At 41.2% G+C, this 24,978-nt stretch overlaps 2 protein-coding genes across 7 annotated transcripts; both read right to left on the bottom strand.

Moving 5' to 3' along the window:
- Window positions 1-338: 338 nt before the first annotated feature.
- On the bottom strand, window positions 339-13,984 carry morc2 (MORC family CW-type zinc finger 2). 5 transcript variants are annotated; one of them, XM_042706857.1, is made up of 21 exons: window positions 13,787-13,933; window positions 12,600-13,421; window positions 10,897-11,074; window positions 10,376-10,429; window positions 10,172-10,206; window positions 9,868-9,936; window positions 8,930-9,020; window positions 8,705-8,813; window positions 7,727-7,886; window positions 7,486-7,597; window positions 6,992-7,117; window positions 6,792-6,871; window positions 5,296-5,378; window positions 5,106-5,191; window positions 4,028-4,168; window positions 3,611-3,765; window positions 3,086-3,214; window positions 2,891-2,996; window positions 2,479-2,611; window positions 1,756-1,842; window positions 339-1,426 (listed from the first exon to the last, which is right to left on the bottom strand). In XM_042706857.1, the coding sequence occupies exons 3-21, from the start codon at window positions 10,962-10,964 to the stop codon at window positions 956-958; spliced, it is 2,295 nt and encodes a 764-aa protein (XP_042562791.1). In that variant the 5' UTR covers window positions 10,965-11,074; window positions 12,600-13,421; window positions 13,787-13,933; the 3' UTR covers window positions 339-955. The 5 variants fall into 5 exon arrangements, with proteins under 5 accessions (XP_042562791.1, XP_042562792.1, XP_042562793.1 ...); XM_042706858.1 differs by lacking the exon at window positions 13,787-13,933 and having other exon boundaries at window positions 12,600-12,700; window positions 12,927-13,775; XM_042706859.1 differs by lacking the exon at window positions 12,600-13,421 and having other exon boundaries at window positions 13,879-13,984.
- Window positions 13,985-17,073: 3,089 nt separating this feature from the next.
- zgc:158398 (uncharacterized protein LOC568894 homolog) lies at window positions 17,074-22,813 on the bottom strand. Of its 2 annotated transcripts, none has more exons than XM_042706856.1 (7): window positions 22,613-22,813; window positions 21,895-22,058; window positions 20,332-20,569; window positions 19,988-20,138; window positions 19,188-19,335; window positions 18,704-18,844; window positions 17,074-18,414 (listed from the first exon to the last, which is right to left on the bottom strand). In XM_042706856.1, exons 2-7 carry the CDS (start codon window positions 22,051-22,053, stop codon window positions 18,406-18,408), a joined length of 846 nt encoding a protein of 281 aa, XP_042562790.1. In that variant the 5' UTR covers window positions 22,054-22,058; window positions 22,613-22,813; the 3' UTR covers window positions 17,074-18,405. The 2 variants fall into 2 exon arrangements, with proteins under 2 accessions (XP_042562790.1, XP_042562789.1); XM_042706855.1 differs by having other exon boundaries at window positions 17,074-18,386.
- Between the last annotated feature and the right edge of the window lie 2,165 nt (window positions 22,814-24,978).

Below are 24,978 nucleotides of genomic sequence, written 5' to 3'. Positions count from 1 at the left end.
AGTTATACTCCCATAGACCATAGACATAGGGTCTTGTATGCATTACTAACCATTTCCTCTGCTAAACTTAGCACCGTAATCATACAGATTCCACATATGTTAGCCTTAAACATGGCCACACACACGGAGAGAAAATCTCAAACTTCACCGTAATCATACAGATTCCACATATGTTGGCCTTAAACATGGCCACACACACACACACGGAGAGAAATCTCAAACTTCGCGCCTCACATAGGCTGCTTTGTGCACACACATTCACGCGGAACTACGGAGATGAACAAAGGAACACATACATTCTTTCTGGCGCGCACCCGACAGCAGACACTTGAGCACACACACACACACATCCCCCTTAAGCTTGTTAGTTTGGTACATCTAGTTAGATTACATACTGTGTGTGTACTTCTGATAATTCTATGAATAAATGCTTTTGACTGTATATGTTGGTGTATTTAATGTTGCACAAGAGTGAACGCTGCCAACCTCTTCTATTCAGAACTCCCAAGCCTTTAATAGCTATTGATAGGGTCAATTGTGGTTGTAGTTATGAATTTAATTACTTATCAGAGTTCCAAACTGATTAGTATATGTTGTTAGTGGTTAGTATATTCGTTTATATACTTATTAGACTGATTTGTGACTGATCTTTATTTTGTGTGTTCTACCATGTGCTCTATGTGTTCAACTTAATTGATCTGCTGTTGTGTTGATAAGATGATGCCTATCCGATCGGGTGAGATCACCAACATTTTATTGGCGCTGTTGTCAGGATAGTACCGATATTACCTTGGTGGCCTTGGTGAGGTGAGTATTAATATTTATACAGAATTGTACCCACATATATTTGGTGCCCCTTCAGGAAATAAGGTACCTTACATGAATTGGTGCCGTCCAAGTGAGAATGGTATCTATCGTACCTACATTACTCTGGTGCCTGTGTGAGGTTGGTATTTCAATTTGAAGAAGAGCCTGACAGTGGATGCCTGAATTTGCTGCTCGGGGGCGTTACCCAAGATGGCTGCCGAGTGGTAAGACCACCTATAAGGACATGGGTATAGTGTACTTGCAGAAAAAGCCTGGCCAGCATTAATGCACAGAGGTCGGTGTGTTCCCTTACCGCAGCTACCCGTGTGGTCCTCCGAGAGGCTGCTCTGGAGGACGGGCTGGGGGTCGGGGCTCTGGAGGATGGGCTGGGGGTCGGGGCCACGGGTTTGGGTGAAGGCCTAGCAGCAGCCCTTGGGGATGATTTGGCTGGTGACGGTGGCGGCGGCGGAGATGGCTTGGTTCTCGCTGGAGGCGGGGCGGGTACCCGTGCGGGCCGATGTGCTGGGGACGGCTTGGCTGCTGCAGCTTTTTGGACCACGGTGGGAAGTGGCGGCGAGCGAGGGCGGGCAGAGGCAGTGCGCTGAGATGAACGAGTCGCCTGGAAACGGACACAAGATAGAGAGCATTTAAATGTCTATGCACTCCCGAGAAAGGGCACCTTTCAACAGAGTTATAAAAGAAGGAGAATTCTTTCTTGGGGAAATACCGAAGAATGTTACTCAGATCTGCCAACGGGCAGTTGAGCTATAACTTTATTAAAACAACTTCAGGTTAGCTGAAGACTGCGGCTTTAAATCCCTGAAGTGGCGTTGTTTCCTAATTAAGGGTCAGTCACTCAATGAGTGTAAGAGAGAGAGAGTGTGTGTGTGTGTGTGTGTGTGTGTGTGTGTGTGTGTGTGTGTGTGTGTGTGAGCGCATATAGGGTACCTGTGCATTGCGCTCTTCTGCAGACTTCATGCTGACCTGTAGAGGGAGCTGTCTCACATCGGCTGCAGACTTTACAGTGGAGGTTTTCTGAAGAGGAGAGGAAAGAGAAGCCAAACATCAGACAGCCATCTTTGTTTTCAAGTCAATTTCAGTCTGACCGTTCAATCTACCCAAGGCACTGACCCATTTCACATGCACATTTGCACCACACCACTAGGCACAATTATTGACTTTTATCAGCATTCATTCCATGACTTCATGCAACTACAGAAATCCCTCACATTCTCAATCACAATCAGCACTGGTTATAGTTCCCGCCCATTTTCATTGACAACATTCCAAAACTTTTCAAAGACCTGTGATAAAATCTCCATGACCTTTGACAACCTACAACTACATAAAACTGTTTACAGCATGGAGTGGCCCTAATTACTGAACGAAAATGAAACAACCTTTTAGACTATTGGGGTAGAAACTGTCATCACGCTGCATTTTGCACCACAAAACATTATCCATGGAAGCGTACAATAACATACGTCATTTCATTATACCTTCATAAAACAAAATCTAATTTCATGACTTTTACAAAACTTTCAATGAATTTGCTGAATTTCATGACTTTTCTGGTCCTAGAAAACAGGATTTAAAAAAGTTTTCCAGGATTTCCAAGACCATGGGAAGCCTGCCAACAGTCCCACTGATCCAGACAGAGAAACACCAGACCTGTAAAGACTCCAGTTTCTCCTGCTGCTGACGAATCTTTTCAGACAGCTCTTTCTGTTTCTCCTCAGCACTCTTCACGTCCTTCCTCAGGATACCGACCGGCATATTTTGCTTCTGCTCAAGAGCATCGCACCTGAGGAAGAGACAGCAAAAACACACGTACATACGTGCAGTGCAGAATACAAATGTAGTTCATTCTTTGGCTTATGGACACACCACCTCACATTTATAATGATGGCGCTTGCCAACACTGTAGGGTGGCCAACTCTCACTCATGAGTGCATCTAATGAAGTAATAACACTATATTATTCATAGTCTCTCGTTTTTTCCCTTCCATATTATGTTCACACTAAGTGCTGCTGTTATTGGCCCAAAGTCCTGTGGTGTTCTCTCTGCCAGTTGTGTGGTTACCTGTCTTGCGTGCCATCAGGGTTCATGAGGCACACCCAACTGTCTGGGTAACGCTTATCCACGGCGTCCATCTGGAACGGCAGCATCCGCCACTTCAGACACTTATCTGCAGCACAGAGCATTCTGGGTAAGCTTTTGCTGCATGACTGCATACACCATAAGAGCACGGTTTTGAGTGTGCGTCTGTCGGCTCACCGCACTGGATGGTGACTGGAATCTCCATGGCTCTGCGTCTTCTGTAGCGCATGTCGGTGGACGGGAGCGCGTTCCAGTTAGCCGAGAGGTAGCCAAACTCATCCCAGAACTTCACAATGCCCTTCTGAGCTGTCCAGGACCAAAAGCGATACATTTAAAATCAACAGTCCCATTACAGAGGTGTGAGCTGTGGTTCAGTCGCAGGCTGTGGGCTTAGTGCTGAAGATCATTACAGATCTGCTGATTGCTTGAACGCAACCTCTCGTCAGATACAAAGTTGGACAGCTCCACCACAAAGGCGCCAGTTCCAATCCTGCGTTAGCAGTACTATTTTGCACTTATATGTCTATGTGGTAGACATTTTGGTTTAGTGCATTGACTGACTGATGAGGTCTGATGAAGTTCTTTCTCATCATGAAAAGACAAATGTAGTTGTTAACATTGCGGATCACCAATTGAATAATTCATTTCATTCATTCATTCATTCCATCTGTAACATGCTGTTAAAAAGAAGATGAGTCTTACCTATAGAAATGTCCTTCCAGTACTGAGCGAGATGTTCTCCCATGGCTCTCAAGAGCTGCCTGTACTCCTTTGCGTCTGCGAAATCTTGCTTGTTGTGGGTTGGCTCCAAAACGAGATAGGGCACATCCACAACACCAACTACACCACCACATGCCCTGGAACAGCCCAAAAAGCATTGAGTTCATCACAAAAATATTTGCGTAAATAAGTGACACCCTGGGATAAATATCGCTGAAGTAAGACAACCATGGACACGCCGGCGACTTTTTTTCAATTCAATAGATTCTAGTGAGAGACAGAAAAATCGAACCGACCTGACAAAACGTTTGGTGCCAGGGCATGTTAATAGCATTATTCTGATAGCATTCTTAGAGTATGGTTTTATTTCAAAATGTTGAGTGTACAGCCCATACTCACATGCCTCCTTCAAGCTGTGGTCCGGCCTTTTCGTACATTTTGATGAGGCGACTGCAGTTGTACACAAACATGCCGTCCTGGTCTCGTCTCTCTATGTTCACCCCGAAGATGAAGTTCAGCTCTTTGGGCTCCTTCAGGGCTCTTGGAAGAACACACACACACACATCAAAAGAGAAGTCAGCTGCATGGATACACAGAGTGGACGGATATGTATTGAGGATCAACTAAAGGTTTAATAGGCACAAAAAGTTGATAAAAAAATGCATTTGGTGAAAGTCTTTGCTTGTCTTTCGCTAAATTCCTTGAATAGTGAGTAACTAAGATTCAAATATGACATGGATATATGATTTGCAGTGAAAAATGCAGTTTCATCCATACATGAATCACAACGCCAAATGAGGAATGGAATGTGATGCCAAACCCTTTGGGTTCAGTTATGATATATAATTTACAGAGAGTCTGTGGGAGCTCACGGATAGATAGCTTGTAACTATATGAGTCAGAATGGAATGTAATGGAAACCTATGTGCTGCCTCAATGATAGCCTGTTAGAGACAATGAGTGCAAGGCAAAGTTCCTGTCATATTCAAATGCTGTTACCTAGGCATCAGACACTAGGACAAGGAATTGAAATATGATCACTTATTGCAGATATTGCTCAGCCTGTTTTTTTTCAGCTGATCTTTGGAGGGCTTGTGCTGCTCTACCTTTCTCTGTAGATATGGTTTTAGATGAGATTACATTTGCTTTTATTAGCTTGCGAAAACATGAACCAATGGAATTATTCTCTCAAGATGGTGGTGGTTGTTGTTGTTCTTGACAGATACAACCTTTCCCTATTTTTATTTGGCAACTGATTACTTGAACCATCCATCATTGATATGGTGATATATCAGTCATAAAAAACAATGAAAGTATATGGCCATAACTACATTATATTATGCTGGTGACAGAGGGTTTATGTACAGTGTCATCACAAACAATACCGCTTCCTTTTTCTAGTATCTCTCTCATGTGAAAAGTAGAGTAAAACTAAATATTGTACTGATGGAACACATTCCCGGGTGAATAGACGTACCTCTGTTTGGATGCGTGGATGGCTCGCTTTGTGTTGGCCTCTGCACGAACGCCTGCAGCTGTGTCTTGGGCTTTGCGTAACGTTGCCTACAGGAAATAAAACAAGAATACGTCAATGAATCACAACAGTGCCATTGTCCCTTGCTATTCTCTAAGCGCACAGACTAGGAGGGTGTGGAGCGAGTTATTACTCTGGCTTCTCTGGACAGGTCGTTTCCCAGCTTGGTCTCCATGGCCCGGGCTTTACTTTCTGCCTCCCTGGCCTTCTCCTCAGCTGGGGGAGAGAGAGAGAGAGAGAGAGAGAGAGAGAGAGAGAGAGAGGGAGGACATTAAACATAAGAGCTGTATTGAACACATTTACGTGCTACCATCCATACCTTGCATAGTTTGGGTCAAATGTGGCTAATCCAGACCTTGTCTTTAACAATCAAAGACTGCTAATACAGTCATCCTACAAAGCATGAGGTTATTTGTAATGTGGTTTGCTACCAATGGTCTCATGAATGCTCAGTTAAAACTTGCTTGAAGCAGATATTCGTACATATTACAATTACTGTTGTCTTACTATAAAGTATTATTAACCAGAAAACCACCATTCAAAGTGATTGGTGAAATGTTATGTGGTAACACTTCCTGTGCGGTTCTATTTTTAGAGCCATGCCCAAACGGCACTTATAGAGCCTCAATACCATTTACACAGGATGTGCGGTTTCTCAGTGACTTTGTGCTTGTAAGTCAGGGCTATATATTTAAGACATCATAATCTACATTAAAACCAGGGGCACCATCTCAAAACTGAAATGGTCCCATTGTGACCCCCCCACCCCCCTGAATCAATGTATTGTTGACCTTTACATTTACATTTAGTCATTTAGCAGACGCTTTTATCCAAAGCGACTTACATATGTGCGACTTACAATGTATACACATTTTACATTTTTACATTTACACTGATGGCACACTGCACATCAGGAGCAATTAGGGGTTCAGTGTCTTGCTCAAGGACGCTTCGACAGGGAATCGAACTAGCAACCTTCTGATTACTAAACGACTTATCTACCACTGTACCACTGTCGCCCCAATGATCTTCTGATTACTAAACGACTTCTCTACCACTGTACCACTGTCGCCCTTTAATCAAGGTCACCCTAAACTGAGCACTATTTACCCGCTCTTACGGAGCCCTTGTCACAAGTGCACACTCTCTAATGCATAATCATTTTGCACAGAAATACTACATGACAATACAATGAATACCAAATATGTGCCCAAGAACACTCATTTGGTACAACAGTTTCACCATTATGAGGTTTTGTGAGATTGTCACTGTGAGAAAAACTGAAAAGTGTGACAACATGCTGTAAAGACTGTAGGCACTAAAACAATAAAATAATAAGTGTTCAAAGTTTATCTGCTAATAGACGCATAAGTATTTCTGAATGGCAATAATGGATGAGATAAGAAATCTTGGAAAAGATATGACCATGTTTTCCAAAAATGCATGAAGCCTGCTAATGGATTTAAGTAAAAAAAAAAGAATAATTTAAGGTTTACCGACCGAGGGAAGTGTGATGTCATTGATTGTTAAAGTGGTGGATGGTGCCCTTGGGAATCCATGATCTCACAGGGCCTATCTTTCTTGTCTTTTAAAAATCTACAGGAAGGTAAACAGACGGAAAGGACCTACCAATTTTCGCGAGATGATCAGCCTTCTTGACCTCCTGCTCTGCACGGGTCTTGAAACGTGTTGATGTATATTTGTACACTCTACAGCCCCAATTAAAACACACAGAAAAAAACATTATGTGTGACCGAGGCGTCTGATCAAGGCATCAATAAATATGTTGGCATATGCATAGTAGTATGAGAGTATGTGTGTGCATGTACCTAGGGTTGTAGAGGCAGCAGGACAGCCTCTTAGTTCTGACTTTGTGTCCCTGGATGAAGATCCTCATCCTGGGGTCGATGTACAGGACTGCAGCGTATGCCCGGAAAGACCTGCGCTCGGGCTTCCTGGGGGAACACATAAACAAAAACATAAACAAAAACATAAACAACATGGCATGAATGAGGCGATTACACAGTTCCACCACAGCTAATCTATGTGTCGGACTACCACAGATAGGAGAAGACATGATTAAGAGGAACATATCAAGTTCCATATGGTTCTAATGAATATTTATTAGATGTGAATATAACACAATGGCAGGAGTGGAAAGAATTATTAAGTGGTAATTCAAACAGTTGATATATGGGGACGAACGTCACCTCTATGCCCTGTATCTGTACTTGTCTGCTGAAGCGTAAACCACAGCGGTGCAGAAGTGGAAGTCGCTGCTATATTCATAAAACGACAGCAGAGTAAAGGACACCATACTCACACTCCCTCTGCAGGGACGCCGGCCATCAGTATATCCTGATGGTCTGTCTGGACATCCAGCTCTGTCTCACTGCTGTCCATCAACTTGAGGTTATAAATCACAACCAATGTACCTATGAGGAGAAAGCACCATGATTGGTTTAATTGAGTTTGTTTAACTTTAGATACATGAAGTATTACAATACGGCAGGCATTACAATAGAGGTACACACACATTCATAGGAATGCCTCCTGTGACTTACCACTGTTCCCCTCGATTTTTTTGAACTGATTGAAGAGTTGCTCTTCTGTTTTAAACGGCGAGTATTTGTAGATCAGTTCTGTTTCGATTGCAAACTTCTCTGGGTCTACGGTAAACGGCTGCCTCGTCTTGGCGTTCCAACTTGGCAGAGGAACAATAACCTGAAGAGGACAATCAATATTTCATCATCGCAGAATGTTACTGTTCCAGATCTTCCACATCTAATGTAATCACGTCATTTGACCAAAGGTTTCTTTCAGGAGGCCAACATGAGCCTTTTATACTCAGAGCTGGCTGAGACAGCTGCTCACTGAAGCGTTTCTCGGGTTTGTTTCTCTTTTAAGGAGTTCTTTGACTAGGTCAGTTTAGTCTCTTTAAGACCCCTTGTCAAATTCTGAGTGTGGGCAAATGCACATCACAGGTGCTTCCCTGAGGTCTCGGTTTGTTTCAATACAATCTGATTTTTAAGCAACCTTATATGTTAGAGGCACTCTTAGTAACTATTGCCAACTTCAGCTCTGAAAAGTGCTTAAACATAGCCTATAGAAGAAGTGCTGTATCATATGAGGATAAAGCCATAACACTAAAGCACTTCCTGAGGACACTGCATTTATACTACAACTATTCTCTTCTCCGTTCTCTCCAGGGCACAGATGGCACAGTTCTCTCATGGCAACAAATGAATGATTAAAATGGTCTTTGAATTTGTGTATCAAACTGGATCAAACTAAAGATACCAAATGAAAGGTAAAGGCAATAAACATCCACTGTGGAGAGGTTAGAGATCTCATGAATTTGAAAATTCTGTAGATACCAATGAACAGACCCATCCAAAACATCATTTCAGCACTATTAGTCCAGGAAGAAATGTATACTCAGTGTGCATAGAGAGCACGAGGCACGAATCTCTTTGCTTAGCTTCATATAGCACTACGTGTAACTTGGGTATGTGAAGAACATCAGAAATGCTAGTCCTTACCTCGTCTAAGCCCTCCTCCTCATGAAAGGTTCGGGACAGAAAGAGGCAGGTGAGTTTGTCCTCCTTCTTGGTGAAAAGAATGAAGTCTTTTCCCATGCGCATGGAACCCCTTCAAGCATAAGGTTATATAATCAGGTGCAGGCATATATAAGAGCAAACTTAGATACATGCGACAACACAGAAAAAACCAATTGCATTTCTTAAAATAAAACCCTGTTTTCTTACGATTTCAGGCCATTTCCGTATTGGCCTATGTGCGTGGACTCCGGGAACCTCTTGCTGGATTTCCCAAATTGAATGACATGTGTGGCCTCGCCTGCAACATGCAAGACAAGGAAAAAGTGATCACACTGCTGTTGTCCTCTCCTTCAGATGACAATGCAAACAATCTTGCTTAAAAGAACTTTCCATTTACAAGGGCAAACACTCGTAACATCGAGGCAGCATCTCAAAAGCTCACAAAACCAGGTGCCATGTATGCAGGCCGTTTTATGAGGCACTAGGAAATAGCTACTTATGTGTTGGGATGGACCAGAAGACGGTGGTACAGTGGTAGAGAAGTCGTTTAGTAATCAGAAGGTTGCTAGTTCGATTCCCTGTCGAAGTGTCCTTGAGCAAGACACTGAACCCCTAATTGACCTCCACTGGCTGCCTGTAGCTGCTTGCATTAAGTTCAAGTCACTTATGCTTGCCTACAAAGTGCTTGATGGTTTTGCTCCCACCTACCTAAATGCTCTTGTAAGGGCAAATGTTACACCCAGGATGCTGCGCTCTTCTAGTGAGCGTCGTTTGGCACTGCCGTCTGTGCAAGCACGGCAGTCCAGACTATTCTCATTTGTAGTTCCACGTTGGTGGAATGAGCTGCCCAGCACTACCAGAGCAGGGGCGTCCCTCTCTACCTTTAAGAAGCTTTTGAAGACCCAACTCTTCAGAGAGCACTTCCCGTCCTAACTGGCACTTCGACTAGTGCGTAACTTGCAATTACAGCAGTTACACTTCTGCACTCTTTCTTTCTTTTTATTTCATTTTGTTATATTATCAGTGTAAATGTAAAATGTAAAATGTGTATACATTGTAAGTCGCACATATGTAAGTCGCTTTGGATAAAAGCGTCTGCTAAATGACTAAATAAAAAAATAAAATAAAAAATAATAAATAAATACCTGGGTCCATTCCTGTTCCATCGTCTAAGAAGCAGAGCATAAAGCCTCCTCTCAACTCAGGCCTCTTTTCTGAGGGGAAGGAAAGGAAGGACAGAATGGGTGAGTGAAGGGATCATTTGTCACCTCACACACAATGCACTGGCAGGTACAAACACACACAAATACTTCAACACCAAATATTTAAGCAGGTAGCGAAACAAATAGATCCTGTTTTTGCAGATATGTATGCAAGTGCCTATGCACATAACGTCTACACAACCCAAACAAAGACTCTTTACTCTAAGGAATCACGTGTTTGTTTTACCTGAATATATATCAATTCGTGTTGCATTGGCATCCCTGTACGTTGGGAACATAGAAGAATTCAAGAGTTAAATTAGAGACTAACAAATGAATGGCAGCATCATGACAAGCCCACAGATGACATGTTATTCAAAGAGAAAACCAGACAGCATCCACATTCATTGCCCCGTGTGATGAGTGAAGTTCACCCGGTTGAATACTGTACCTTGAGTTGTCAACAAGCTCAGCCAAAGCCCCAAAGAGAAACTCATGAGTTGTTCTACAGGACAAAAACAAAGACACGGAGATAAACAAAGGTGTTCAATTGACTCTTTATCTGTGTCTCTTTGGGGTGTGCACACCAGCTGCTACGAAACACACAGTGTACTTCAATCCACAGTTCACTTCTGGCAGACTATTTGTAACATGATGTCAATGCGTGCCAGAATGGACCTTGTATGACATACTTCAAAGCCTCCAACAGACCCTGGTTTGTTCGACTGTCATTATTTAGAACATGTGTAGCAAAGTGATTTCAGCCATCATGAATTTAAATTCATGCCTTGGTAGAGTTGAAGTTTAAAGCAAAACTGGAGATAAAAACTCAAACAGCGAGTACATCGCTCGGAACTAGCATGTACACACTTAACTGTGACAACGAACTAGGGCAAATGAATAAGTAGATCAGTTTCGTCACAAGTTATACTGACGTTTCAGCAGAATGTCAAAGGAAAGTCCGAAACTTACGAGTTGGTGTGCAGGTACTCAAAGGTGAGTTGGGCACGATTAAGACTGCCGTAAATGGAATACGCCATTGTTTTGGATGGTTTGTCGTCTCAATCACACTTTGATTGTTGACCTTGACTTCTCTCGCTCTGAGAGGCAAACTATCAGTCAGAGTCTCATTAGGAGGGTCATGAGTTACCTACAAATGAAAAATCAGAAAAGATATCTTCATTAGGTATGTTAAGTATTTCATGCATTGGTTGTTTATGCTATACCCGTCTTTGTCTAGCAAAGATCAAATGTAAACAAACAAATGATACAATATGTATGTGCATGAGAAAACTATGAAATTATGTCTTAATAACATCGTAATTACAAATGTAGAAGCTTTGCTTGATCCTTGATGCTTGCTAAAAGTCTGCGTCCTTTCTCGATGTTATTACATAATAAGTAAGCAGGCATACAGGTGAAAAGCCAAACTTTCTACAACTGATCGACCAGGCACAAGAGCATCCTCTCCGCCATCTTTCACTATCTGTTCACTGTGTTTGTGTGAATATTTTTGTAAAGAAATCCATGTCATACTTTCACAAATCTCAAACTCATTTTCTACAGTTTCCTTACAGTTACTGAGGTACACAGACACAGGTGCATCTCTGTAGAGATAATTTCCATGTTGTCAGACAATTATTTCCCCTTATTTATTACATTTACAAGGCTGTCAGTGGCAAAAACAAGCGGTTTACTTTGGCGTGCTGTCTTGCCTCATAGGATTCCATCATATAGCCGTTTTGCGGTTGCCTGTTTTAGCATACTATATCAATACTGAACCGATTTCGATCACAAATTGTCCTTAGTACAAGTTTGGACCCAAAACGATTTTAAAACAGTGTCCAGGTTGGAAAACCACAAAGTTTCCCTTTAAGCCCATTTAAATGAAGTTTCAAAAACTTGCTAAAAGCCATTCAGAGTAGCTCGCCGAACATTCCTTCGTTAGCATATAAGTAAATCTATAAGCAAATAATTCCTGAATCACCAAGCATGTGCTGATATAAAAACATAACTGCCTAACCCAATGTTTACAGTGTCAACACAGAATTGCATTAAACTGAATTTGGTGCTTAACGCTAATGCCATCACTGTCTCTAGTAAATTCACTAAAATGCCACCTGAAAGTTATTTGCTCAATCAGTCGTATTCTAGTTTACAATCATTGCTATTTCCTGCAGCGATTTTGGGACTGCTAACCACACATTGTTCGCAGTCCCAAAACAATTTACCCTGACCTGACTGAATTATATAGGTACATTTTTTGAGGTGTGCCATAATTAATATATTTCTTCCTATGGTTTACACAGCTTAGTGTTACAGTCATCAAGCACCCCAATTTCCACAGCTCTTCTCTTCCCAAAATGGGCTTGGACCAAAACCTCAGATTTCACTTACTGTCAATGAAAACAGATAAAGAGACACTACCCTCTTCGTTATGATTTTAGCTTAACACATTTGTGTTACAGCTGAGCTACTTTACATGAGCATGATCAGAAGGCTCCAATTGTGTGACTGAAAAGACACAATTGCTATTACATCAACAATAATCAAGTAATGCACGCAACATTCACATCTAAAATGACTTAAAGACTGTGTATTTTTAACTACTAACTATGTATTTGCATCATTATGTGCACTCTGGGAATCAAATGAATGACTTGTGCTGTACGCACCTTGCTCTAGCAGCGGAGTTGCACACTGGATTGGATTTTAAAACTCCAAATATCAGTCAGGTTCAGGTGAGAAAATTCCTTAAGGTGAAACCTCTGAGCTCCTGAGATGGAACAACAGTTTTATTAGGTCCAAATGCCTTATACAGGGAGATGGAGCTTTCAGACAGCACAACAGGCCCCCATACATTCCAGGGCACGTAAAATACAACTGAAAAAGATTAAGGCTCTAAAAAATGTTGGACCATAAAGCTCCTACTGATGTTATCCTACCAAATCATAAAGGTATTATCTTAAAACTGTTGTTTCCCCCCAAATCCACCAAATTACCTGTCCACTTCTGGAAAGTTACAACCCATTCCTCAACTGTCCTTCAGCAGACTTTGGATCAGCACCGATACAATAAGCTTGCTCTTGAAGGTATAAATTAAAAAGTGCTTAACTTGAGCAACATCACTCTGAAGGTTGACAGACTGACCAGAGGGTGGGTACCACCATGCCCTTGCGAACCCCAACACCGGGAAATCCTATACAAACGTTGTGGACGTATGCTGGAACACTAACAGCAAAATAGAAACATCAAGACCTGTACTACTACATTTCAATTCTATTAGGTTTTGTCCCCTTAGCGTTGCTGAGAAAATATTCGTGCTGAGACCCTGACCAAGTCTGCGAATGTTGTGTCCCAACTGACCTACCTAGCGTAACACACGCCACGAAAGTGACCCTATAGGTTACTTACTATTTCACTTTTTCAATTACTCTGTCATGCCACCACTCATATGTTACGGTGTGTGATGAATCCAGATCCCAGGTATCTCTGGCCTAGAGTTTTGTAACCACGAAGGCCAGAACTTTAGCGTGGGAAGTCCTCAACACTCAACACCAGACAACAGAATACAGCTTTCATCATTTTCCTTGCTTTGCGTGTTGTTAAAGTTAGACAGCATCATACTCACTGTCAAGTATGACAGATCAGCAATACAAACAAGTGTATTATAAATGTTAAGAATCCGTTAGGCGAATGGTTATCTATCTAACTCACGTTTGCTAGTATGACCAGTCCATATCACACATTACATTAACGCTAGCTAGCTAAATTCGCTAGCTATCTAGCTAACATGCTAGCCAGCTATTATCATAAAACACCTATGTAAAGAAATGTCAGTCAAACGAACAAACTGTGATACCAATTTGCGTCGTCCGTTGGACTTTCAGAGTGTTTTCTGTCTGAAAACGCACGGAGGCTTTTAAAAGCGCTGTCTTATGGACACAAATGTACCTCCTAAGGCCGCGAAAATTCTCCAATGCAGTTCATTTCTTCCAGGCTCCTGCGCAAAACACACGAGAACGAAAAACCTAAAACCCGCCTCCATTCACTAAATTATCCAATAAGACTGGAACGAGTTCACATATTTGATTTTGATTCGACAGTTGTCGTGGCAGTTCAAAAACGGGAAATTGTTTCCCCAAAGTGTCATTACAAACACCAATGTCTAATGAATCATGGGTCTTTTGTCGGTTCAACTACTGCAAACTACTTCACTATGTCAAGAAAAGTTCTGCGAGTTCTTTGTGCGCAGACGCTATTTTAAGTTCGGAAACACATCTTTAATTTACAAACATTTACACCCCCCTGGAGGAAATTTCACTTGTTTGTGTGTTTTTTGTCTCAAGCTTCTCTTTCACCTGCAACGCTCTCATCAAACGTATATAAGACATCCATCAAATGTAATTTATAGCACAGCAGGAAGCCTAATGGTGGGTTGTTTTTCAGCCGTCTGTCAGTTGACATGGTGCCCTTTCGCTATCAGGGTATGTTAATTGAATTTAATTATAAAAAACTGACACAGATAGGACACAAACCTAGCTATGACATTGCTCGAATGTTTCTGCACTGAAATTCATTGTGGTTGTATATTTCAATGTAAAACAAAATTCCAGCATTCAAAATTCAATGCAAAAATAACCGATTGTTTTCACAAAATAGGAACTTGTTCAGGATACTGAGCCACTTTTCCCATATGATTCCATTCAAACAGAGCAGCCTCTGGTCTTACCTCCAAAGCCCTGCAACAGTTACATGTTTTAACATTACAAATCTTTTGTCAAGCAGGTGCGTACGTAGCATGGCAGTAGATTCAGACAGCTTGGTGCAGACTTGAAACAAACTTGTTTTTCTTCCAAGTAACACATTGAGTCAACCCAACAAAGTGCCCAAAATGTATATTCGGCACCACTGGATCCATAAGAAGAAATGGAAGTTGCACCACACCACCCAGAAGGGCTGTCCCCCAACACTTAGCATCAGAGAAAGACATGAACTGGAGAGGGAGACCAGTTCAGTCCAGTCCAGTCCAGCCATGACCTCGAAAAAGTTCAGTGGCAGGAATGGGAGTGCAGGTAATGGAGTCCACCATCTAAACAGGTCTATATAAAACTGTCCTCTATGGGAGGGTGCTAAAAAAAAGCCATTGTTTAAGACGATCCACATTGAAGGGCGTATGGGGGTCTCGGGAGAAGGTGGGAAAAGGTTGGGTCTCTGTGGGTGGTGATGGTGCAGGGACTCTGGACTGGTGAGCCACGGCTTTAGTGCCCAGAATTATCTTAGCTGCAGACACATTCACTGCAGCTCACCACTTGGCCAGGAAGTCTAGTCCAGGTGCATGGATCCTGAATACTGGCCAGCCAAAACAGATGGTGGACTGCTTGACCCCAGACGGTCACCTGCAGCAACTTCTTACTGCTCATCTGTGCTTTCTCCCCAGTGACAGTGGAGATGAGGAGCTTGGTGGACTGGCCACCCAGCCCTGCAGTCTTGAGCTATCCGTCCTTGGCAAAGCCCCGGGGAAGACAAGGGTGATGGTGGACCCAGTATCCACCATGGTTTGGCAGATGGTGCCTTCCAGATCGCAGTTTACGTAAAGTTCATGGGGTCAACCCAATAGAATAGAACAAGTCTTTATTGTTATTGGGCCTCATTCTCGAAAATTTTCTTACGTGTCTTCTTAAATATCTTCTTCCGAACTTCGAAATACCAACGTAAGAAAAAATCTCCGCCGGATTCATGAACGCCTGGAAATGGGTCATTACACAGCCGAAGTGTTCTCAGCTGTGCTCCCGCGAATGAGGATTCTTAAATTGAACGCGTGTTCTCGTACACCTGGATTTGTATACATACACGCCCCGCCAGCTCCTTATAAGGGCATGCAACTGAAGAAACGTGTGCACAATCCACAGACTCCACAGGCAATGCGAAAGCAACTTCAGACTGATCAAAATCATGTCAAAGCGGAAAGCGATCAACGGTCGAGTAAACGCAGACCTAACTTCACCGGTGCAGAGGTGAAGGTACTGTTGCAGAATGTAGAAGTGTCCATTCTATTCCATTATTTATATATCCACGGGATTGAGTTTAGTGCTTATTTATTTATTCACTTACATTTGCAGCGTTCGTGTAGTGCTTTTATTTATTTTAGGACATTGCGATGCCTCGTACAATCATGACTATAAATGTGAAACGTATTTGTAAATGATAGAAATATTCTCGTATTTATTATTATTATAATTATTTAAATCCGTTGATGTCTGTAGAATTGATGTGAACGCAATCACGATTTCTCACAAATTCAGCCCTTAAGAAAAATCTGGCCGATTTAGGACTGCTATTTAGCGTTCTTAAATTCTGGTCTAAGTTAGGAACGAATCCCAGATGAGAACACTTTCATGAATGCCAGATTTGTCCCGAAAACCTCGTGAGTGGAGTTCAGAAGAAATGTCTTCCTAACTTGTTCTTAACTGCGTTCGAGAAGGAGGCCCAGTGTTCATAGAGCAGCGAGTTAAGCGATTAAGGGGCCTCAAAGTGCAATTTCTATTTACGGCAGTGGTGTAAAAGTGAACTACACTCCGCAACCTTAAGGGGGAGCTCAGTAGCAAAAACGATTTTTTCCCCCGCATAATGGCTTTAATATATATTTTTGTAAGGACTACATTTATTGGTGTATAATAACTATGACTATGATAATGTATTGTAGAGGGGTTATGGTTGCTGCTGAGTTTTTCTTTTCTTTTCCTCTCCTGGCAGAGCTGTCAATAAAAGCTAAACCCTCATTTGGCATCCTGACCGGTGCTGTTTTTCCACACCCACTCGGTCATCCTACACACCCCCTACAGTTAAAAGTGTAGGTCTATCAAAAATCAGTTACTCTTCCTGTGATACCCTGATGGTGGATGTTAAGACTGAATTTGTGAAGCTGAAAGATAGTGGGTTGAATATTACCTGCTGAACCAAACAACCAAACAATAATTTGTACATTTATTTTAGAAGGTGAATATTTTTGTATGTAATTTTCAATGCTGGAATTTTGTTTTTCAGTTCAATTATGTCATATTGTTGTGCAGATAAATCATGCTTCACAAAGCTGTGTTTTTTTTTTCAATGTATGTCAAATTGTAGTGCAGAAAAAATCCTACATTGTTATTGCGATATGTTTTTATTCAATTCAGGTAATTCAACATACAAGTCTTGCATTGAGGACATCTGATACTACTATAGTAGTGTATCAGATAGGCATTAGGGATAAATGTCTTTGGTTATTCAGTTTTTATTTATTTATTTTTTACTAATGCACACCATTGCAGTCCTTGGAAATCCACAATTTACAAAAGTTAAGGACACAGATCGACATACCTGCAGTACCTTAGATAAGAACTCTGAATATAGAATATTATGGCACTAGCAGTTGTGTTCCGTATTATACACTGGCTTCTCAAACCCAGTGTTTGCCTATTATTTTTTACCACGTGAAAGAACAAAATGAAATGCAAAACCACATACCATGTGGAATTCATAACACAATGCCATGTATTACGTACCAAACTCTCTCAAAACCACCAGAGTCTAAGTAAGTCGAAATTTCAAGTTTCATACAAAAGTTGTTTTCCAACATTCCGTTCAAGATGTACTGTGGTATTGTTTCCACTTACTCCTACTCTTGGCTTGGAGCCTCAAGGCCTTATCTAACCCCGCCCCACGTCATCAGACACTCAATCAGAAGCACAATGGTTCCCATGAGAAAAGGCTGCGAGCATAGGGATAAGCTACAGCATTATAGTGTGGTCTTCCCTGCTTTGGCAGGTCCAGCAGAGCTCCACACTGTGTTTTTGACCTGATTAAGATCCCCTTTTAGATAATATCTATTTTAAATTAGTTTAAACAAACAAAAACAAAAGCTCAGAATTACTGTCCAAACAATTAGAATTCAAACAACAAACGATTAACAAAACTACATAACACCACATACCAAGTTTTAAACAGAAAACATGATAACAGTAATCACAAATGGTCCATTACATTTCAACACACACACATTTATGTGCATTTTTTATGTTTCCTGTCAGGTAAGGCTTATTTCACAGGTAGTCTTTTTTATTTTAAACTGAAATCAGTATGGTGTGTGAAGATACTAGTTCCGACACTAGATTTCTCTTTCTGCAGTACATGACAACCAGAAACAGGCCAGAACACCCAAATGGTATCATTGCTGGACCTCTCAATTCTGCTATATGTGGTCCAGATGGTCCCAACTTGTGTTGCCCCTTAGGCTGATGTTGGCGAAATGCCATGGAATGGTAAACAGACATTTGGAATTTCCCTAGGTGGAATTTTCCGTTTTCAGTTTCATCATCCATCTTCCTCATTGTTCTCTTTTTCAGGAATGAACTCCATATCTTGGATGATGTATCCAAATTCTGTAACCATAAGTGGAGTCAGGACTCCAGTAGTGGCTCCTGGGAATTAAAACCCATATTACATATCCTGTGAACACATCATATTCATGCATGGGCTTTCATAAGAGTCACTTGCACAGAAAAGGTACACATTTCCTCATATTCATAATCATAGACAATATTTTGTATGTCATTCCACAGCTCTCAATTATTGGCACTCTAAGATTCAGCTGAATGTAGAGTGCACTATAAATTATTATTATTATTATTATTATTAATAATTATAAGTCATGTATATCATTTTAATTTAAATCAGACTTTAATAGGATTGAATGTATGCAGCAATATTTACATATTTATAAACTACTCTACATTACCTTGTGTAGACCAAGATCATTTCCATGATAGCGCCGTGACCTACAGCAGGCCAGACTGGCACTGAAGCAGAGTAGTCCGCACATGGCCAACAGAGTAGCACTGGCCCACAGCAAATGTAGCCCTACCAGGTTTTTGTCCTCCTGCAAAAGAAAGTCATCTCAGACTGGCCCTTATTGTGCTGGTGAGCAACTGTTGAAAATGTACATTGGTGGAGCAATGTGCCATGAAGCAAACTTTAACCTAAGCCCCACCTTCTTATTTCTAACCAATCACCCCACCAGGCAGCAGGGATTCAAAATGAGTAGGGGCCTCATTCATATTAATGCTTAAATGCAAAATCAAACACATATTACACATCAAAGTTTTCTCCATTGCTGTAGGTTTTGCAATGTAAGAGTAATACATTTAAAAAAAAATCTAATAAAGAGAACATTTTCATATCTTAAAGAAAAACAGCATATCAGGATAAGATGAGATATGAACCTGAGAGAGAAAGGCAGTCAAACTATCATCAGGGGTAAAGTCCAGTTTGAGGCAGTGGAACAAAGATGAGTCACTCTGTTCTGTAAAAACCCTGATGTTCGAATGGTCACGACCCATATCCAGTTTGAGTGGACAATCAGGTGGACTCCTGAGAAAACAAGCGCAGTGTGTCAGACCTTAACTTGCTTCAGTCAGCCCTCTATAGGTAGTACATACTAGGGCTGAACGATTTGGGGAAATAATCTAATTGCGATTTTTCCCCCAAATATTGCGATTGCGATTTAATATGCGATTTTTTTGTTTTATCCTAATTTTTTTCCCAACAAATCGTAATGAATGATGACCAACACAATATTAGATACATTTAGTGTAAAATGTTATTTCCCACGATTAAAATTTTTATTTAACTGCTTATTACAGACAACAACATAAACAACAAATCGGTGGCTTTGCCACTGTGCATTTAAGTAATTTTAACAAAGTCATTGTAAGAATAAACACAAGGCATGCACTTTTTAAACACTGGGCAAAATTTACCATCTTAAAAAAAAAAAAAAAAATTAAATTTTTTTTTTTTTTTTTAAGATCACGTTTTTAATCGTGAACGTTGCGGTTAGAAAATCGCGTTCTATCATATCGCGATTAAATCGCAAATGCAATTAATCGTTCAGCCCTAGTACATACTCTCCTAGTAATTAGCCTTTCAGAGTGGAAAGCCGTAAGCTACCTGTAGCTACTCCATCAATGTTCTTACTATACTAAGGTATTGGTTTGAATACTGGTAATGTGTAGACAGTTACGGGGTTTGAGGCAGCATGGATTTCGGAGCCCTGAGTTGAAGGCAGGTACGTGGTGCCACAGAGGAACTGTCCAGGCTAAATTTGGGCACAGTGGCTTGTGTCGGAGGATAGAAGATCAGGCTCATGTTGAATGCTTCTTTCCCAGCTGCTCCTGAAATTGAACACAAATATTTCACATATTCGTTGTGCCCTTTACAAAATAATGTTGGAAGACATTTGGCACGGAAGAAGAGGAGACATGCCCAAGAGAGATATCCCATAGCATTTGTCAAGTCATTTGAAACTTTTGTCATCTTTACGACCATCACCCCCCCTCCCGCACCCCAACTAACTTTACACCTTACCTTGGAAGCCCACTTGGCTCCCCAGCAATGCTGTACTGAGGATGCTAGGTGTTTCTCCTGCTGTGTTCCCTTTGAACGCCAATGGCACCAACAGAGACCGCTGGACAATGCCCACAGAGTTTTCTGGCTGTCCATTACCCTTCTCCCTCGGCAGAGAGGCAGGCTCCCCGTCAACACTTCCATTTAGAGGCAGACAGAACTGCAGACTGGCTATGGACCCCAGAAACTGGTTCCAGTCCTGCAACAGAATCAGAATCAGTACACACAGAGAAAGATCATTTCTGTACCCCAAGGTGCAGCTAAGCATTGATCACACTGGGAAAAGGGTGTGTATCCGGAGATATTTTGACTAGATACTTCTTAAGACGCCACAGATAGAGAGCACAATCGGTCCATATCTGGATTATGAGACATACAAGACGTGTTTTCTCATGTATCTGGAGTGGATATGCACAAACCACAGGTCACTAACATCAAACTAAACACAAATTAAACCCTAGAGTGCGTTCGAAACGGGCTGAAATGCTGTCTCAGCAGGGTGTCTAACAGGACAGCGAAACATCAAGGGCCGTTCGAAACGATTGTTCTGTCTTTTCCTGTCTAGTAAGATGACTTCAAACTTCCCCCGTAATGGTTGTTTTTGAAGGCTGCATCGATGTTGCCTCGATGCCAATGCCATTACCCATAAATCTGTGCGACTTCTCTTGCTAACTTTGTAAACTATCTTTGCAACTTTTGCCTTTTAACACTTCTACATTTTCCCTTCCCTTTAAGGACCCTTATGATTACACAATCACGGGCTGTCTATCAGTTGTTTCCCCATTTATTTTTAGTTCCAACTGTATCCCTTCCAACACATCTTTTAAGGCATTAACACATCGCTTGTGTTTCACCTATAGATTCTCAATTTGAAAGATGTGTAAATAAAACAACTAAACAGTTTTGTGTCCACAGCTCAGTTGTTATTTGCACTTGGTATGATGATAATGGCTACAGTCTGTGTGTGCAGTGGCATATGTGTTCATTATGTTTGCGGAAAATTACGAATAATTTAGGACAGCTGTAGTCTAGAAATGGCCTGCTTCAGTGTACAAACAGGATTTGTTTGGTAGACTACAAACAACCCTTATGTCTAGTGATGAGAGTGAAACAGGTGAAAAGATGGTTGATGGAGATAATTTCCAAACACTGTTAATGACTTAAGAATATAATAATCAAGTGCCTTGTATTATTAATTACCTTATATGAATCATTGACAAATGTTAGCAGGAACATGGCTTTTCTGTGTTTCTGTATGTGTGTAACTTAGATGATTAGGTGCCACTTAGTCTGCATATGTAGAACAGCATGTTTCTATGTGCTATGTTCTGTGATCTATATGTTTATCTAAAAACAAAAGCAAACAAAACCAGATACCATTTCGAGGTCATAGGATGAGAAATTCAGGTTATATTTCATCTATTGAAACTGAACTAGCAAACAAGTTGTTTACATTGTAGTGAAATGTGACAATATACAGTATTTCAGAAGACAGTCTGTAATGGATATGTAGGGATCACTCACAGGAGTCACGTCTGGGTTCCTCACAACGTGGGTCTGAGTATAGAAGCCAACCCCAATGAAGGTCAAAGACAGCATGAGCATACACAGGAAAAATATAACTACAGGGGGATGATGTTCCAGGTAGCTCCGTAGGTTGCTGAGGGGATGCCACTTGCCCATGCTCACTGGATTATCACAAATAGTACACAAAACAGACTATTAGTAACGAGTTCACAATTGAAAACTGCGAAATCAAAAATAGGTCGACGTGATTCACAAAGGTTTAGTGAGATTCTGTGATCCAGTAAAGACGGGATCCTAGTAAGGTGACGCTAGATCTTGCAGTGACTTGGTGCTGTGTTGACTACATGATAAACACTAACACAGCGGTCCTGAGTATTAATCAATATACACGTCAGGGGAAGAGGTAGTTAGACTTTGAACACATACGGTACAAAGTGTACTGCCGAACTTAACTTGCCTATTCAGGAGGCAGAGGGTGGAGCCGCTTAATTTACGCTTGTCACTGTGTCGATTCGTAAAACTAATGCTTACTGTCAGAACAGAATAATGCAGACTATTAAACAGTAGGCCTAATATAAGATATAGAATATTTTCGAGTGTGGAGAAACACACAAAGTAAGTAATAAATATGAAAATGACAAGGCAAACATCATTCAGTTGAGCCAGTGAACATAACATAATATCTGACAATTTAGGTTCTGTTAACATTGCATACCATGTGGGCAAGATGGTTAGTCCATACACGGTGGAAGATCTTTCCTAAAACTTTCACTTGGGAGTTTATCTGAGAACATATTTCAGGCTCCAAAGTGTTGCAAGTTGCACCAGACAATAACTGGTTATTCCTCTTCAAATGGCTATGCTAATAAACTAACACTACGTCACGTTCAATCGGAGCGAAAGAGACCGAGGAATGATTAAGAACTTCCGGGCCGCAAAGCTCTGACATGTGATAAAGGTCTGTCGAAGTCTACAGAAAAGAACATAATAAAGTGCTCTAAAACCTCTCATTCATTCATTCGTAGTGCAGGATCTATGTTCTGACACATTTTAACAGTTTCAAGAAAGTAACAGACTAAGCAGAGTTCTGTAGTCCAGCCTTATATTTACAAGATAAAGTTATATTAGTTCAATATGCCAGGAAATGTAATGTAGTCTAAAAATAGGAATGTATTTCTATTGTACGACTTTTATTTTGGAAAAAGAGCCACTGCTAACCCGGAACCAAAAACTGTGAGTCTTGCTGCCTCCTTTTGGTAGCTGATAACTACAAATCATTGAGGAAAAATATGAAATTGCTTTGAATTTTCGAGCTGTTTTTAAGTTATTGTGAGGCTGCAACATTTCAGTGAGTAAAAACATAAAATATTGCTTTAGAATTTAGTATCCATTCGTGTTTCAGGAGTGAGCTGTAACGCTCGCCGACAACATAGCTAGGATACGCGTATTATCTATCATATGCTAGCTAGCTAGCAAGAACCAATTGCAATGTTGCTGAAACTAAGTTACTAACTTCTTAGCAATTATTTAGAATGAATAAAACAACATTAGGAGCTCGGGATAAACGAATGATCTATTTGGGATTCAGATTGCAAGTTATCGTATTTGTAGCATTGACGTAACGTTAAGTGGCTAATGGTAGCCAGTAACAGGTTGAGTAAGTTAATAGATAGTATCGTCAGGTCTCATTTGCTTCACGTAACCACATTCATGAGGAATTTACACGCTAATGTGCGTGTGCGTAATGCTTTTCCGTATATGCTAATCGGTTGGTCGTTTCAGAATTATACTTCCATACTACCCCACAATGGCCTCTGAAGTATTGAAGAAACGTAAACCCAAAGTACTCCGCAACGAGGGAGGAACCCCTGAAATGAAACGCGGACGTGGAGAGGGAGACCAGGTACTGTGATACATCAGTACTGTTGGTCGGGTCCATGTCTGTCTGTTTTACTAATTGCCCAAACCTTGGTGGTCTGTTATGTTTTCAGTGAAAATTGTCTGTAAAATTTCATGCAACCAAACTCGGTTGCTATTGTGCGTCCCATTTATGTCTGAGGATGAGCGTGCCCCTCAGAAATCTTGGGTGCTTCAAGTTCTTTCTCTGGTATCTCTTTTGATGCAGTAAACTGCCTGGCCGCATCCACTATTTCTTAAAGACTTCAGCCTAATCCTTAGAAGCCAAGTTTGGCTTTTACATTTGCTAGCTGAATGTGCCCCTTCCCCTCAAGTTGACAATTTTAACTCTTCTTACTGTACTTTTGCAGGATTTGCGTGTGTACAATGAGGAGGTGCTTCTTGACAACAGGAGCCCAGAGCAAGACTATGAGCAGTATAAAGACACATGTGATGTCATATCCAAATTCGTTGGGGATATTCAGGAGCTCAAGTCCAGTGGAGACAAAGAGGGGGTATGTTTGAAACTAAAGTTTTGTTAACATCAGGCCTGATTGTGGACAGCTCCATTTCTGAATCTTAATGTAACTTTCACTTCTCTCTCCAGTCAGTGGAGCTTGAGGAACGCCGTAGAGAGTGCTCCATCCAGTTTGGGAACCTAAAGAAGCTGAATCGTCTGGCTCACATGAGATTAAAGAAAGCTCGTGATCAGACTCAAGAGGTTAGGCGCTCTCCTCTCCTCCCCTATGTTCACTGATTTGTTCTTATTAGGGATTGGTTGAGTATATTGATGACCCATCTTATCCCCATCCTTCTTTATTACATTCTCTCAATCATAACTAACATTTTATGCATAATGCCACCCTATTCAGGCTAAGCAGCGAGTTGACGTTCAACATCTGCAGCTTCAGAATCTTTTGTATGAGGTTATGCACCTGCAAAAGGAGATCGGCAAGTGCCTTGAGTTCAAGTGAGTACAAATGTTCATTTATTGCGTACGTCAGAATGTTGGCATAGGGCAATACTGTATATTTTGTCAAATATCATCAATAAATGAATGCACAGTCTGTGATTAGGTAGTAATGTGTTGTTTTGTTATTGCCATAAAGCTTGTCATAACTATTTAATGTGTTTGTGGACAGGTCCCAACATGAGGAAATAGAGCTGGTCAGCACTGAAGAGTTC

This window comes from Clupea harengus, unplaced genomic scaffold (assembly GCF_900700415.2).
Source record: "Clupea harengus unplaced genomic scaffold, Ch_v2.0.2, whole genome shotgun sequence".
NCBI lineage: Eukaryota > Metazoa > Chordata > Actinopteri > Clupeiformes > Clupeidae > Clupea > Clupea harengus.
Note: the sequence above shows the minus strand (reverse complement) of the source record. Positions and strands in the feature narration are given on the sequence as shown.